The sequence below is a fragment of the Ricinus communis genome, chromosome 10 (genome assembly GCF_019578655.1).
Source record: "Ricinus communis isolate WT05 ecotype wild-type chromosome 10, ASM1957865v1, whole genome shotgun sequence".
NCBI classification, from domain to species: domain Eukaryota; kingdom Viridiplantae; phylum Streptophyta; class Magnoliopsida; order Malpighiales; family Euphorbiaceae; genus Ricinus; species Ricinus communis.
In genome coordinates, this window is record NC_063265.1 from 7,383,651 (window position 1) to 7,400,546 (window position 16,896).

Below are 16,896 nucleotides of genomic sequence, written 5' to 3' on the forward strand. Positions count from 1 at the left end.
CTAAACATCTTGATAGTATTAAAACCCTCTGTATTAATAATGATTACTTTCTAGTTAAGCAAATGAGACACAGTGTCTCACTATAGCTGGATAAAAGCAAAAACCAAGATAACGTGGAAAAATATAGCATTTCACTTGCTCATTTATTAACTAGAGTTCGAGTTTGAGTAGAGTAGGAGTAGTATATATATATATATATATGTATATATATAAATTCCAAGACATTGGAATGTGCAGGTCCATGCTTTTCAGTTCCAATTGGTTTTCCATCTTCCAACGAACCATTTTTTTCAGCTACTCCCTTCTTCTCTGCAACATCAAAGCAAATACTTTTCCAGTGCCATAAACGAGGAACCAGCGCTGACTCACACTCTTCTCTCTTCCAGTTTTCGCAATTTTAAAATAGTAATTAGGTTTGCTTCTTTCTTCTAAAACAATTCTTCTTTGATATCTGACCACAATATCAAATTATATGTCACAATGTTAAGTACAAAGCACAAGTTTTGTAACTAATATTCTTGTGTATGTATGTGTGTTTATTTGCTTGGCATTGCAGAAGTAGTTTAATCAGCTAAAACAGCATTCGGCGAAGAACCCATCTCTGGAACTGGTCCCTTTTTGTTGTTATTAGGTTTGTTTCTCTGTCTCTATTGCAAAAAAAAACTGCGATAAAGATTTAAAAGGAAAAAGAGAAAAAAAAAACATGTGCCCTGGTACTACTGATACTGAATCTCGAGGAATTATAAATGGTGAACATTTGGTTTCAAAGGATGGAGCATACAATGAAGACACAATGAGAGCAAGAGGAGAAGCCAAATTCTTACATGGACTTCTCCGGCGTATACCAGTCACTTCGAATCTTGGACAGCAGCTGCCATTAAACGAGGTATGCTTTTCTTTTTTGTTTTGTTTTTGGGCTCCTTTCTTTCTTCTTCATCATCTTCTTCATTTCTTGTTATTGCTTAATTGGCTGCGACTGTCTCTAGAGACCGAAGTTCATTGGTTTCATCATCATCTTTTTTTCTTTTCTCCTTCACCATATCCTTCTTCTTCCTTTCCTCAATGAATTGATGGAAAGTAGAAATATAGTTATGCCAAAAGTGAACATTGTATTGGGTATGGTAAAAACTAAGAAGTGATGTGTCAATGGCAAACCTGGAATAAAGGTATATGGAAATTAAGCAATACTATGTTATGATAGTATAAGGCGAAATAGGAGTCAAGAAGGACTATCATTTTCGTTTTCTTTGTCATATCCATTATCATATATAACCTTTTCTTTGTTTTGGGACACTCTCCATCTCTTCATCTCTGTAACTTGTGTTTTGCTTGTCATCTTTCTTTTTAATGCAATTTGATGTTGGTTGGTTAGAACAACCCCATTTTGACCTTTTTTTTCTCTTTTTTTAGTTCTTATTTGACATTGGTTAATGGAAAAGCAAGAATTTAAGATTTTTTTTTTTTGAAATTTTTTAATTTTGATTAAAAAATCAGGCCTTAATTCTTTAATTCATCCAATATATATCCCTGAAAGTATATATATATATATATATATATATATATATATATATATATATATATATATCACTTGAAGCAGAAGAAGAGATGCTCTCTGTTTCTTTATAAAGATGCTCCTAAAAATGCAAAAACCGCATATCCTGGTGTATGGTGGGGTCCAAAGACAAGAGCAATTATCAGTACTACTAAGTGAGTAGTATTTTAGAAGTAGGCAAGGCAATTGATGGTACTTAAAAAAGAAAATCAAAAATTAATATTTTTATTAATTGGACATACTTATTAATTGTTAATGCTGCTTATTAAATAAAATCTTTCATCAGAGTTTGTGATGCCACTATCAAATTGTTGGGTTTCTTTTTCATTTTGACTGTTTATTTTATTTGTATTTGAGTCTCAACTACATCTCGAAGATACAACGTTATGATGGAACATGATAATTGAGAAAGCCATATGCTTGTGTTTGGACTTTTAAGGGAACACGACCAATGGACTGCACTGAATCTTAATGAAAATGACACAGAACAAACTTTGTTGATATTTCCTTGTATTCATAAGTCTGATCTGCAATAACTTTCAAAAGTTTATTTATTATTTACTTTCACAACCTTTTTCTAGTTTTTTAAGTTAAATATGTTTTTCTTTTTTCTCATTTTCTTCCCTTGTTTTTGGAACTTAAAAAGTGAATAAGGATCGAGGAAGGCAAAGCCAAGCCCTATCCAGAACCCTCCATTTCCAAAGTTTCTTGTATCCATCAACTTAGCAAAGATGATTTGCTTACCTTTTGGGCAATCTTAAAATCAGTAAAAGAAGTACAAAGTTTATAGTATAGTATCTTCTGCTTTTTTCTTTTGAAGCTTCGTTATCTCTGATATTCTCTGCTTTCCACATGTGATAGTGTATTTTTTGCTATTATTGTGTATTTTTTTTCCAGAATTACTTTTTACTTGTATTTTAGGTTAAAAGCTACCAGAAAATTTTGCTTTCCAAGTGCTTCCGGAATGTTTTGATTTCGAACATCTCTAAACTTAAAAGTGGTTTCCATATGCTTTTGTTAAAAGTACCATGTCATGTTTCTGCTTTTCGTAAAAGTAATATTAAGTACTCCTAAATCCCGATAGATATCATGAAATCTTCAAAACATTTTTTTTTCTTTTTTAGAAAAAAGAAAAATATAAACTATTATCACTTTTCGAGCATGTTGATACAATAATATAGCTGGACTTGAAGTAATTGTTTCGTTAACCAAAAATTATTATGTTAATATTGATTGCAGAACATGCAAAGTTTATGGTCATTAGGATATACTAGTTTATAGTGACGCAATTTTTTTTTAACGCCTTTCTGTATTTATTTTAAAAATATATAGAATTTGGTCAGATTTATATAGAATATTTTAATATGTAACTTTTATTTAAAATCACATATTAAAATATTTTTATGTAGATTTTTCAAAAAAAAAAGATTTTTTTTAATGTAAATTCATCTAAATTTTATTGTTTTTTCATTTAATAAATACATAAAGATATAAAGATATTGGAAGTTATGGTGCTTTAGAATTCACCAAAATTTCTTTATTTGGAGATGTTATTTCATAATTGGATACCACTTTGTCTATCTAAGAAAAATACTTTTTTTTTTCTGTCTTTTTCTACATTAAGTAAAAGATTAATAAATTGATACTATTTTGCAAATGATAATAGAGAGTTTTATCTTTTAGCTAATTATGTTTTCTAAACAGTTTCAACTCGCAGCTCTGAAGATGATCCTAATACCATTGAATCAAAGTTTAAAATTGCTAGCCAAGAGTATCTTTACTAATATAAAATTCAAAACAAATATGAAAAGTCTCAATTTGTTTTAAAAATTCTTGGTTGAATTTATCTTGGATTATGCAAATATATATATGTCAAAGATGACTGAACATTGACTAATACATCCCATGCAGGTAACAGAAGAGGTGGTTGCGTTAGGAAAGATTGCATGCCCTATAATTTTGACGACCGTACTCATATACTCAAGGTCTGTTATATCAATGCTCTTCTTGAGTCGAATGGGGAAGATAGAGTTAGCGGGAGGCTCATTGGCACTTGGGTTTGCAAACATCACAGGACTCTCAGTAATGAAAGGCCTAGCAATGGGTATGGATCCTATTTGCGGCCAGGCCTATGGTGCCAAAAGATGGTCTGTCATCAGCCAAACCTACCTTAAAACTCTACTTCTCCTTTTACTTGTCGCCATACCCATTAGCTTTTTATGGCTAAATGTCGAACCCATCTTTCTGAGATTAGGTCAGGATCCAGATATCACTAACGTGGCCAAAGTTTACATGGTCTTCTGTATTCCTGAATTATTAGCTCAAGCTGTACTTCACCCGATGAGATCCTTCCTGAGAACTCAAGGCTTAACGGCTCCCCTTACCATATCTGCGGTTGGTGCAGTGATCCTCCACACCCCAATCAACTACTTTTTGGCAATACATTTGAGGCTTGGGGTGAAAGGCGTTGCATTAGCCATTGCTTGTAATACTATAAATATGAACATAGGCTTGCTAATTTACGTGGCTGTGTCAAAAGCACCGCTGAAACCGTGGCATGGTATTACTGCTCCATCCATCTTAAATGGCTGGCGGCCATTGTTGTCGTTAGCGGTGCCTAGCGTCATCTCTGTGTGCTTGGAGTGGTGGTGGTATGAGATAATGCTGTTTCTTTGTGGCCTGCTCACCAACCCAAAGGCTAGTGTTGCAGCTACAGGCATCCTTATCCAGACAGCAGGTTTAATCTATTCATTTCCATTTTCCCTAAGCTGCAGCTTGAGCACACGAGTAGGCCATGCCTTGGGTGCTGGGCTACCAGCTCGTGCCAGATTGACAGCCATAATTGGGATCATCCTGGGATTTACTTGTGGACTCACGGCTGCTGTCTTGACAGCTGCCTTTAGTTCAGTCTGGGGGAAAATGTATACAAATGAGCCACAGATCCTTGACTTAATCTCAACTGGACTTCCACTGCTGGGATTGTGCGAAATTGGCAACTCTCCCCAAACGGCTGCCTGCGGAGTCTTAACAGGCACTGCGCGTCCTAAAGATGGTGCTCGCATAAATTTGTATGCCTTTTACCTTGTGGGGTTGCCAGTTGCAATTCTCCTAACTTTCAAACTTAAAATGGGTTTCCGGGGACTGTGGTTTGGGTTACTAGCAGCGCAGATGAGCTGTGTGTCTATGATGCTGTACACTGTGTTTCGAACTGATTGGAGGCACCAGGCTAAAAGAGCTGATGAGCTCACTTCAGCTGTAGGGGAGACTGACGATTTGGAAAATGGCTTACTGATGACTGATCATTGAGACTCTATAAATCAAGTCTGTCCACAAGCAATTTCTAACAGATTCAGAGCTAGATTAAACATATAAATGAATTTTAAAATACTCCTTTGGTTCATAAAATGCAGGGCCAGTGTTTCTGATAGCGGATAAATTCTTTTCAAAGAGTTGCAAATTACTTTGTTACATTAGTTAAACTATTTGATTAAATTTATGTCTTGGAAATACAAACATTCTTTCTTTCTCACCTGACCTTATTGTATGGGAAGCCACACCATTTCCCGTCCCTGTTCTGTTCTTGCACATTGTCAACCCGATAAAATACGGGTAAAAACGAGTTTGGATTTTCACCCCAACTCCTACGCCAAAATTGCCCCACTTAGCTTAGGCTCCTTATGTTTTGGAAGGTTGTAATTTTTTTATAAGGAATCTTTATTCAACAATATACTTTTGGTGACGGTATGAAAAATCACTTTAATGCCTGTCAAAAGAATATACTTTTCTTTCACTTAAAAAACAGACATTATCTAAATTTATCAAAACTTCATACTTTTTTTATTTATAATTAAATGTAACTGAAAGTCAATAAAAAAAGTAGTAATTCTGAAATATTTCTAGGACCGGCATGTTTCATTGGGCCGGTGGTGGCAAGAGGTCATTACTGGTGGTTGAATAATGAATTGGTATATGATTTTTCTACAAGTTTGTTCAAATTCAGAAATGAGTTTACTTTTCTATCAGAAAATAAGAACCATTTTCTTTGAAATTGGCTTCATTTTCTCTTTGATCAGGAAAGCACTTTCCGTGCACCAGACAGTTTATCCTTACAAATATTTTTGGTGAAACAAATAAAGCCTTAAGTTCCATATTAAGGCCTGAATCATCTAAGTAATGTGTAAAAAAGAATAAATTACCTCATCAATTATATGTGAAGACGAAATTAAAAGAAGCGAATAAGGTATGTAAGCACACTTTGTCTAATTTCTATGCCATATGCGGCTTTCAGATCGCCATTCCAGTCATAGTTCTTTTCACATGTCTATCCATTTGAGGTGGGTGTCACAATCATCTGCAAGCAAAGTCTGAGCAGAACATCGCAAAGAAACCTAGAAACTATGGCAAAAGGAGAAATTGTATAAGCAATCACTAATGACATGGAAGCATAAACGTCAAGAACCAGGATAAAACTAAATTTAAGTAAACCATCTTTTGTTGAATTGTTGTTGCCTACTAATTTGTATTGTAAACCTAGCTAAAAAACTTGAAAATGGTACTGAAAATTCAAGGAAGGAAGTCTAAGGGGTATGATACTGGTCAATTGTTATCAGCTATAATTCTCATAATTATTAGTGGCCTGAAAAATAGTAAAGGGAAAAAGCACCATTACGTGACAATTAACTTTACCTATTAGAAATAGTTCAATTGGTACATCCTTGCAGGTAATTTCAAGTGGGGTTCATGGGTTGGATATATATATAATATATGTGTGTACTCTCAAGATAGAAAAATGAGGTAAGCATAAAAACAATCACAAACAAGGTGTATATGTATAGAAACTAGCAAGTAATTAAGGTTTAAGGGATTGCAAACAAGAAATGTGAATAAAAGAGTCACAAAGACTCCGTAGCATATAATAAGCTACAGTAAGTAATTATTTAGACTTGTTCGATAATTTAGAAGGCAGCACTCATAATAAGAACCCTCTAAACATTCCTTCCCCAAATGCCATGTTAGCACCAAGTGTTTGTCATGGTATTGGTACCTAAGCTGTAAACTGCGAATCCAGATCACTATGGCAGTGAAACGAATTAATAACTATACAAGAGTAAAATCGATAGCAAAAGGAAGGAAGGAATAAGTAAACAAAAAGATACCAGCAGCTTCTCATGCTCCCAAATCAATTTAGTTGTTGAATAGAAAAGCTGAACTTAGTGCTGTCAAAATAAAAGCCAGTATAATCTTCTGGTACATTATACGAACTGGAAGAATCAAATAGATGCAAGCTCTCATATATTTAATAAGACAAGCATATCAAGAATTATAATATTGAATCATTATAGAACAGTCGAACCATAAACAAGTTCACAATAGAAACTGAATTGTCCATGAAACAAAATAGCAAATGCTCAAATTAAGTAGAGATAATGAGAAATAGTGTTAGCAATAAGACTGGGATACTTAATTTAAGCCAACAAAGACCTGCAGCTGCAATCAAAGATAAGTTTCCAGTAGGGAACAAAAAACGTACAGTGGAGTCAGTAAATCAACATCAGTGACTCTCACTAATTACTGGAGCTAGAGTGACAATGAGTTTACAGCAGAAAGTGATTAATAAATTGAAATGTGATTGTTAACATGTAAATGTTTTAGTTTTGTAAGCAAAAACAAAAAAAAAAAAAAAAACAAAACAAAAAGTAAATACTTTTAGCAGACGATAAGGATGCGTGTCAATATTAGGAAAAAGTTGAACTATAAAAATCAATCAAAACTGAACAATGCCACAAAATTGCCTTCAGTGTTCACTTTGGGAGCTGATCTCTTAGCCCACAAATTGATTTGAATTTAATATTGGATACGCGCAGACATAAACCGGGTCCCCGGCTAATTAGAAACAACAGCCAAATCAATTCTGCTCAATCAAAAACTACGGTAAATTTCCGCTTAGATCCGGAAGAAGATTCCTCATTCTAGATCCAAAGCCGAATTATAATCAACTCCTTTTGAGTTCTGTTTGGAAAATTTCAAAAATAAATACACAAAGATATATAATTGTACATCATTAGCATTAGACCAGCATGTTATAATCTTGAAAAAGAAAGCTGGAAGTTAGATTAGCTTACTTGCACGGAGCCTTCGATCTTTGAAATAGAATGTTAATACTCAGCCCCTTGCCAGCTAGTTCTACCGCATTGCATAGCTGACACTTCCTCTTTAATTTTCCTTTTTTTCTTTTGATATGCAAAGGAGCAAAGAGGGAGTGGAAGGTGACCCTCGCCCGAGTTGACAAATGCAATTATAATTTGGCAGCGGTCTAAGAGAGTGTATTGTACCGCTTTATTATTATTATTTTAATTATAAAATTAATATAATATAATATAATTAATTATTTAATATTTTTAATAATTTTAAAAATAATAGTAAATTAATTATTTTTAAATATTTTTAATTTTAAAAATTTTATTTATATTATTATTTTAATAAAATATTATTTATTAATATTATTTTTAAATTAATATTAGCAATAAATTATTTTTAAAATATTTATTTATTAATTTTAATATTATATAAATTAATACTATCAATATAATTGATATTACTATTTTTTAAAATTATAAATTATTCTACAATTAAAAATTAATTTATCAGCGAATATAATATTTAAAATATTATTTTTATAATTATTCTATCTTATTAAAAAATTAATTTATTAGTTAATATAATATTAAAATATAATTAATATACTATCTTTTAGAATAATCATTGTTTAATTAGAAAATTAATTTATAAGAATATATATTTCTTGATATTAGTATGAGTGTTTAATTATGAATGTAACTTATTAATTTAATAGAAAAAACTATAAAATTACACATAAGTTCGAATTCCATATGTCAAAAATAGTACACATGTTAAAATAAAATTCTACGTATCAAAAATTTAGCACGCGTGTTAAAAAATTATAGATTTTAAAAAAATTAATATATATATGTCACGACCCCACCCGTGGGCCCGTGACCGGCACTAGGGAATGGGTAGGCTTAAGGCCACCGAAACCCGTAGTAAGCCTGACACTCACTGATTTAAACAAATCTCATCTCAGATTAATATTATTAAAGCCACAATTTATCTTAATAGTTACACTTTACAAAATTACTTCGGTCTACCATAAAAACTAGGCGAGACCCGAAGCTCAGAAAATTTACAACTGATACATTTACTATTACTACTGCGGAGAATCTAAGATTTACTAATTTACATACCAAATCAAATACATCACCCGATGATGAAGGAGTCGGGTTACTGAATAAGAGTCGCGAGAGGTCTAACAGTCACGAATCTGAAAAACAGTAAAAATGAGACTGTCAGTCTCGAGAGTGAGTTAAAATCAAATAATCTGGGAACTATTGCATTCTTCTCAGAAAACATAGATTGTTCAAATCAGTATATCAAACCATGCACATAAGTACCAATCATACCATAATCATACCCTATTACTTTCTTCACATAAAATATTAATAATTCGAATCAATATATCAACCATGCACGTAAATACAATCCATATTATAATCATACCATAATAAATAAATAAATGAATAAATAAAAATATATTTTTACTTTTACGGGACGAGTGGCTCAATAGAACCCTAACCCCAAATTCTAACAGCCATTTGGCTCTCTTAATCCAATAAGATCGGCCACCGAGAGCAATGCTCGACCAGGGACCTTACTTCCAGTCCGGTCACTTAAGTATCCAAATAAGAAATCTAGTAGCCATTCGGCTCTCTTAATCCAATAAGATCGGGCGCCCCCGAGAGCAATGCTCGACCAGGACCTTACCTCCACCGGTCACTTAAGTATCCAAATAAGCCACCGAGAGCAATGCTCGACCGAGGGACCTTACCTCCCGTGAATTTACTCAAATCAGCCCAGAGAGCCATGCTCGACCAGGGCAACCCATAAAAATCTGATTACATGTCCATGATCATTACCGGTGCGCACACAGTCCTGATGTAACCCATCAGGCGGCATGTTCTACAAGCCACATTTCCCAAATCGCAATCACCACATTTAATAAATATTATTGTCTAATGAAATCATTCAACACATATCGGAAATAAAGATTAAAAATTTAGGATAAGGCAACGTGCAATTCGTATTCGACGAATAATAATATCTATATTATTATAACGTTACTAATAATAATATTTATATTATTTTCAATAATTAATAATCAAGTAAAATTATTTATGTTGTGATACTAATAACCATATTATGCATAAACTTTCAAAATATCATATTAAAATCAGACTTAGCAATAGTACAATGATTAAATGACTTTAACTCACAGGTTTGGCGACCTCCTAGCTCTGCTCCGGTGCCTCGGTAGGAGCGAGCCGAACGAACTGACAATCTAGTCACGGAAAACAATTTATCAAAACGATGAAACAATTACAATAGATCCTAGGTCTAGATTCCTAGGACTGACTGTCTAAGAATCTCGACTCAGGAGAATTCTACCGAAAATCCGGCAGAACCTCCCTTACAACACGAACATTACCCCCCGTAAAAACGGGTCCAGGACCTGCCAGAAAAACACTCCAAATATCCGACAATTTAAACAATGGGAGTCGGGTCCCCAAACTTCACTATTTCCCGACCCCGCCACACAGCATAAAATACGATGCAGGCAAACTAACAGACAATTATTTTTGACTCATAAAATCATCAAATAATCAATATAACCCAGTAGACACAAAAATTAAAATCAAAGGATTTCCAAGATCAACGGCCAGAGAAAATTACCGAGACGCTCGGTCGACTCGCCTCCGGCCGCCGGAGTCCGATCGACGATCCGAACATACCATCAAACTCACAACGACGCGTTGAAGACGATCCCCGCTTCCGATTTTCCGATCTGACACCCGATCATCCGAACAGATTTGCGGACGATCTCAACCGTCGATTCGCAAACGAAGCCCGATCGCCACGAAACCGGTGCCATTTCGAAGCTTGAGCTGAGGAGAGTCGGGATACGTCCTCCGATCTTCCATAGCTCGCCGGAGCTCGCCGGAAAAACTCAAAAACCTCGGCTGCCTCCATTTTCTCTCTCCACCGGATCTTCCGTTTCCGGCCACCACTATCGACACCGCCGCCGCCAAAACAAAGCCGAGGCCGAGAGGAGTCGATCGGCACCAAGATCGTGACCACCGACGCCGAAGCCACCGCAAGGAAGCTTGACCATCTTCCTCCTCGCTGAGGCCGCCGTGCCGGCCTCACCGGCCACGCGCCCAGACAGACGGCCCCGACGCCACAGCTCCTTCCTCCGCGCGCTCCTCTCTCTCCCCCGACATCTCTCTTCCTCTCTTCTTCTTCCTCGACTTCCATTCCTTTCAATATCGACATTAGGCCCCCGAACTTTTTCTTATTACAACTTGGTCCCTCAACTTTCTTAATTACTTACAATTTCATCCATCAAAATTCCAATTTAACCCCCAAACTTTCCTTTAGCCTTTCAATTAAGCCCTTAACTAATTAATTTGGGCCAAATCCGAATTATTGAAAATACACAATTACAAAAATACCCCTGACTGACATATTTATTTACAAAAATACCAAGCTCACAAATTTCCATTGAAACCCCATAAAAATAACATTATACTTTCAATGCTTATTCCAAAATAAATTTCCAATTTAGTCCTAACACACAATTAAATTAAATAATCAATTTCCAACTTAAAATTTAATACTACTAATCAATTATAATACCAATTTTTTCAAAATTCTTTTATAAAAACATCCTTTATAATTTCTTCCAAAATTTTTCAATATATAATTTTACTTATATAAATATGCATTTGGGAAAATTTTGAATAACCAAAATATAATCATTTCTCAAATAGTTTACTTAATTAACTCCTTAAAAATCAAACTAATTGGATATGGAAAATAACTCATTTATTTATCTAGCATGAACATTCAAAATTTGTATTTAAATCATTCCAATTAAACCGAATAAAAATAAAGCTAAAATTAACTTAAATAAAAACTCATTATTAAATATATAAAAAATTCCGGGTGTTACAATATATATCCTTAAAATATTAAACTAAATACATAGATGCTATCTATTCATTTATTCATACACAGATTTTATTATTATTTTAATTATAAAATTAAATTTATAAATAAGATTTAATTAATTTTAGTATTTAATATCCTAAAAATAATAATTAATTAATTTTTAAATTTTTAAATTTTGGATCTTATTAATATAATAGTATAAAAATATTTATAAATCAATTTCTATAATATGATAAATATAATTAATATTACTAAATTTTGTAATTAACGGTTATTATATAATTAATAAATTAATTTATTAATAAATATAACACTAAAAATATAATTTAATATGTAAATTTTCTAAATCAGAATTATTATCTAATTAAATAATTAATTTATTAATTAATATAATATTAAAATATAATTGACATACTATATTTTATTGATTGAAATTATTATTTAACTGAAAATATAATTTATTAATTAATAAATTAATAAAAATTATAAAATTACATATATGTTTAAATTCTATATGTCGGGAAATAAATATACATATTAAAATAAAAAATTATTATTAAAAATTAAATATATATATCAAAATCTAATATCTGAAAATATATATATATATATATATATATATATATATATATATACTTGTCATGCTTTATTAATAGAAAGATTTTTAAAAAATTATATAAAAATATTTTAATGTGGATTTTACATAAAAAAATTATATTAAAATTTGTATATAAATTTAATTTAAGTTTAATTTTTAAAATAAACATATAAAAATATTAAAAATTTATTATAACTATAGAATTATATCTAGAATTAGAATTCACAAAGTAAAAAGTAGCAATATCAATTTCAAAAAAACAACATAAATTCAACTGAGAAACAATTAACTTTTTTTTACTAAACAGATACACGGGATTAATTGCACCGCTAGTACCAAATTTTCACACTTTTTTCCAAATGGTACCAAACCTTCAATTTGTTTCTTTTTGGTACCACTCCTATTATTTCTGTATCTTCCGCCAGTACCAAAAAAGAATCTGGCACTTATTTGCTGATGTGGCTGTCGGATTTATGAAGGATAATACACCACTTGCCACATCTGTTGCTGACTCATTTACTCTCTCATTCTTTTCCTTCAATCCCCCCCTCCTTTTCTCTCCTTCCTTTCCTTCAATCCTTCCCTCCTTCTTTTTCTCTTTCTTCCCTTTCTCTTTCCTTGTCTCTCTCCTCTTTTTCCTTCTCTCTCTTTCTTTCTCTCTCCTCCCTTCTCAATCATACCCGAAATACTCTTTCAACTTTAAGAATAATTATAATAATTACAACCAACCCATTTCTCTATCTCACACAAGCTTTTACTTTCTAAATCACTCCTCCTTATTATGGTTTTTCTATTAAGATTTCTAGCTCTTCGCTTTTGCGGCACTGCTGTTATGATTCTCGCTGAACTTTTGGATTTTTGTTGCTTTTTATTGGGTTGTCTTTTTTATCAATTAGTTGGGATCAGATTGATTGTTTTCTATTTTCAACGTCTTTTATTGATAAATATGGATTTACTCTGTTTCTTAGAGATGTTGCCTTTTTTATCTGAGTTTTTGTTGCTGAGTTGGATAACTGTTTGTTGAGTCAGCAACAGATGTGCCAAGTGGTGTGTTATCCTTCATAAATCTGGCAGCCATATCAGCAAATAAGTGTCAGGTTCCTCTTTGGTACCGGCGGAAGATACAGAAATAATAGGAGTGGTACCAAAAAGAAACAAATTGAAGGTTTGGTACCATTTGAAAAAAAGTGCAAAGGTTTGATACCAGCAGTGCAATTAACCCCAGATAGGCGCATTAGGTGATGCCTGTAAGGCATAAAGCTTACCCACATGACAATTTATAACGTTGTCGCTGCTATCAGACTATAAATTTTATTTTAAGGTTTCTTGTGATTTTCTTCCACCACCATAATAATTATTTATTTTGATTATGTTTTAAAATTAAATCAAGGATTATAGAAAAATACTTTTCAATATCACAAACTTTTTAAAAATTAGGGGTATGTTATATGAATTATAATCTTTAGTGTGGAAGCATTTTGAGGTTATTTGTTAACTATGATGTGTATTTTTTTTATTTAAAATATTTTGAAATATATTATTCCTAATTTTATGCATCTTGTCGTGGTATAAAATTTATTTTTTACTAAATTTTGATATTATTTTCTTAATTTATTTTTGAAATAATTATAAAAATAAAAGTTCTTATATAGCGATTCACAAATCAAGCCACGAGGTTAAATATTAAATTTTTAAAAATCGTATATAAATTCAAAAACCTAGAAATTAAGAGATAGTATAGGCTACTTCCCATATATATTTATTTGAATAACAGAACCATATATTTCTTTTATAATAACATTAACTTCTTTTATTGCCCAGAAACAAGGATGTTCCTAGTAAGAAATTCTTTATTAATAACAGATTTTTCAGTAATTATATTTAACTGACAAGTATATCCATTTGATGCAATATGTGGTGGATAGGCTGCTCTTGGTTGCCCATATTATCTATATACTGGTTGAGGATTTTTTGTTGATTAAATCTACTGTTTGCAATTTTATAATTTATTGACTATCTAATCCTCATCTTAATTAGGATTAGAAAGGAAACTAATATTGTGTTTAGGTTTAAATTCTACATTTTGATCTCAGTTAGTATATTTTGACATGTTGGTATAACATCACACCATATTCTTTTTTCTTTTTTGACCTAGTAAATCATATTCTATTTTATTTATATAAGTGTTCAGAGTTTATAGATTTTGGTTGTCAAATCTTTTATGAGCCTTTAATAGTGAATTTGGATAAACATATAATAAATAAAAAACGTATGGCAGAAGATCTCATGACTGCTAAAGTTTTAATATTCGGAATTAAATCAAGGTTTTCCAACAATGAAAATGAATCTATTTGGTTAAAAGTTTGTTTGTGATCTTATTTTGTAATTATTTTTCTTAGTTATTTGTTAATATCATTGATTAAATCTTATGAGCATTTTATTTTATCTTTCTTTATGGGATTTTGTTTATCTTCTTTTTATGGGAGTTTGTTTGTCTTTTATAATGAGAGTTAGAATGAGTTTGATTATGGTATTCAAAAAATCGGACTCGTTTAAAGCTGCTTCAAATGACAATGAAGTCGTTATGTGGCTCAACATAGCTACTGAATGGAACATATTTACTTGTTTGTTACAAGTTGTACTTATTAATCAATTTTAATGAAAAGTTTTTTTTATTTTAAAAAGAGTATTAAACTAATTTTTAAATAATAATAAAATAATATAATTATTTCTTATTTTCTTTTACTAATTCTTAATAATTAATATCCATTAATTCTAAGTAGCGAATTAAATATTTCTTTTGCTTTTTTTCTTAAGTTAGATTTTGAGATAACTTAATACCTGTCAAATTGTCAAAAATAGTAAATAAAATGGTTAAAGAAGTAACAGCGATATTTGAAATATCAAAAATCTTAAAATAAAATAAATATTTAGCTACAAATTGAAATAATTAAATGCTAAAAATGTCGTATATTAGAATGAGAAAGATGCAAAATTCTTATCGGAAAGGGTAAGAAAAATTACTTTTATTTTAAAATTTATAATGATGTCTAAATTTTATTTTTTAGTGTAATTTCATAAAATTATTATATATCTATTTATAGATTTTTACTAATTTTTTTTATTATATTACTTTTTATATAACATTGTAAAGATATTTTGTTAATATCTATTAACTAATTAATATCATTAAGTAATAAGAAGTTAATTATATAATTATATTTATAGATATTAATATTGAATACCAGATAATATCAAATAACCGATTTGTATGAAATTAAAAAATAAATTCAATACAGGTCAATTCCGTTTATATTTTCTTACCATTATAATCTCTCCTTTTTTTTTTTTTAAGAAAAAGTTAATTATAACCATACCGTACTAACGAACACTTAGCCATAGTAACCGGTTATAATTTGAAAATCTGCGAAACCAAAGGGTACTTAGTTGTAATTTCAATACAAATAAATCGGATCCTAAACTAAATCCTTGGGTAATATGGTGGATTTGACACGTCACGAATACATTTGAAATCAATATTCAAAGTTAGTTGCCGACATGGCATCCACTAGTGGCCCTCTCAACTCAACCAATCTCTTTTTAAAGTCAGTTTTGGTTTTGGATGCTACCAGAAAAATAACGGCCTCGTGGGATTGTTGTCTCAACTCAACTCTGAAGAAGAAGAAGAAGATAGCCACGTCACCATCTTCATAATTTCGCCACACGTGGCAGGTAGTGTCTACGGGGTCGAAGTCTTTTTGTCATGCAGTTTGATGATGGAGCCCACATATTTCAAACACGTTAATTAAAAAAAGTCCTTTCATGGGTTCCACGAATTAAGTTCATTTAGACAAAACGTACGTTGACATAAATAAATTGGGATCGGAATTCTAAATTTATGTACGCAAATGATTGCTTGCGTGTGCACAATTCTAGGGGCCTAATAAAAGATACTTTGGTAGTTAGTTAGTATTCTACTTACTTTTAAATATTTTCTTTGTTCGAATTTTCAGCAAGCATATTCCAAAACACAAACAAAATTTCAACTCTCATCTCACTCTCTATCAATTAGGCATCATGTTAAAAGAAATTAGTTTTTTTTTAATTCAAAACCAAACTAAATATTCACTTAATTATTAGTTCAGCTAATTGAAATCAATTTTCTATTTAAATTTTTTCTTTCAACTGAAGATTTTTATTAATTAAAAGATTGAACTTTTTAATTAATTGATAAGGATTTAAAAGATTTTTTTTAAAAAATACATGGTAAAAATAAATATTTAAGAAGATATTTTCTGAGTTATATGAAAATGATATATGAAGTTACATTTATTCAAAAATATATATAAATAAATAAAATATAATCAATAGTTTCAAAATTAAAAGTAAATAACTAATCAATGGAATACAATTTAAAAAAATAAAAAATTGAATTGATTTGTTCTACTAACCAATTCTTTTTGTTCGACTTTAGTCGATATATCAGTCATACTAATATATTATATTATATAAAATTTCAATAAGAATTATCTATAACTTTAATTTGACTCATATAAATATATAATAATATTAAATATTAATTAAATAAAATAATATTATTAAATGTTTATCAAAATAAAATAAAAGTCAAATATAATCAAATAACTGATAAATATATAATGCC

The 16,896-nt window shown here is 31.0% G+C and overlaps 1 protein-coding gene and 1 long non-coding RNA gene across 3 annotated transcripts; one reads left to right on the forward strand and one right to left on the reverse strand.

The window, feature by feature from the left end:
* The first annotated feature begins 209 nt into the window (after positions 1-209).
* LOC8281230 (protein DETOXIFICATION 53) lies at positions 210-5,253 on the forward strand. Of its 2 annotated transcripts, XM_048380023.1 has the most exons (4): positions 210-413; positions 557-631; positions 770-886; positions 3,464-5,253. In XM_048380023.1, the coding sequence occupies exons 3-4, from the start codon at positions 794-796 to the stop codon at positions 4,856-4,858; spliced, it is 1,488 nt and encodes a 495-aa protein (XP_048235980.1). In that variant the 5' UTR covers positions 210-413; positions 557-631; positions 770-793; the 3' UTR covers positions 4,859-5,253. The 2 variants fall into 2 exon arrangements, with proteins under 2 accessions (XP_048235980.1, XP_015583126.1); XM_015727640.3 differs by having other exon boundaries at positions 557-886.
* A 332-nt stretch (positions 5,254-5,585) lies between these two features.
* On the reverse strand, positions 5,586-7,859 carry LOC107262337. Its single transcript, XR_001536227.3, has 3 exons — positions 7,675-7,859; positions 6,709-7,561; positions 5,586-5,947 (listed from the first exon to the last, which is right to left on the reverse strand). It is a non-coding gene; the product is annotated as an uncharacterized LOC107262337 (long non-coding RNA).
* Between the last annotated feature and the right edge of the window lie 9,037 nt (positions 7,860-16,896).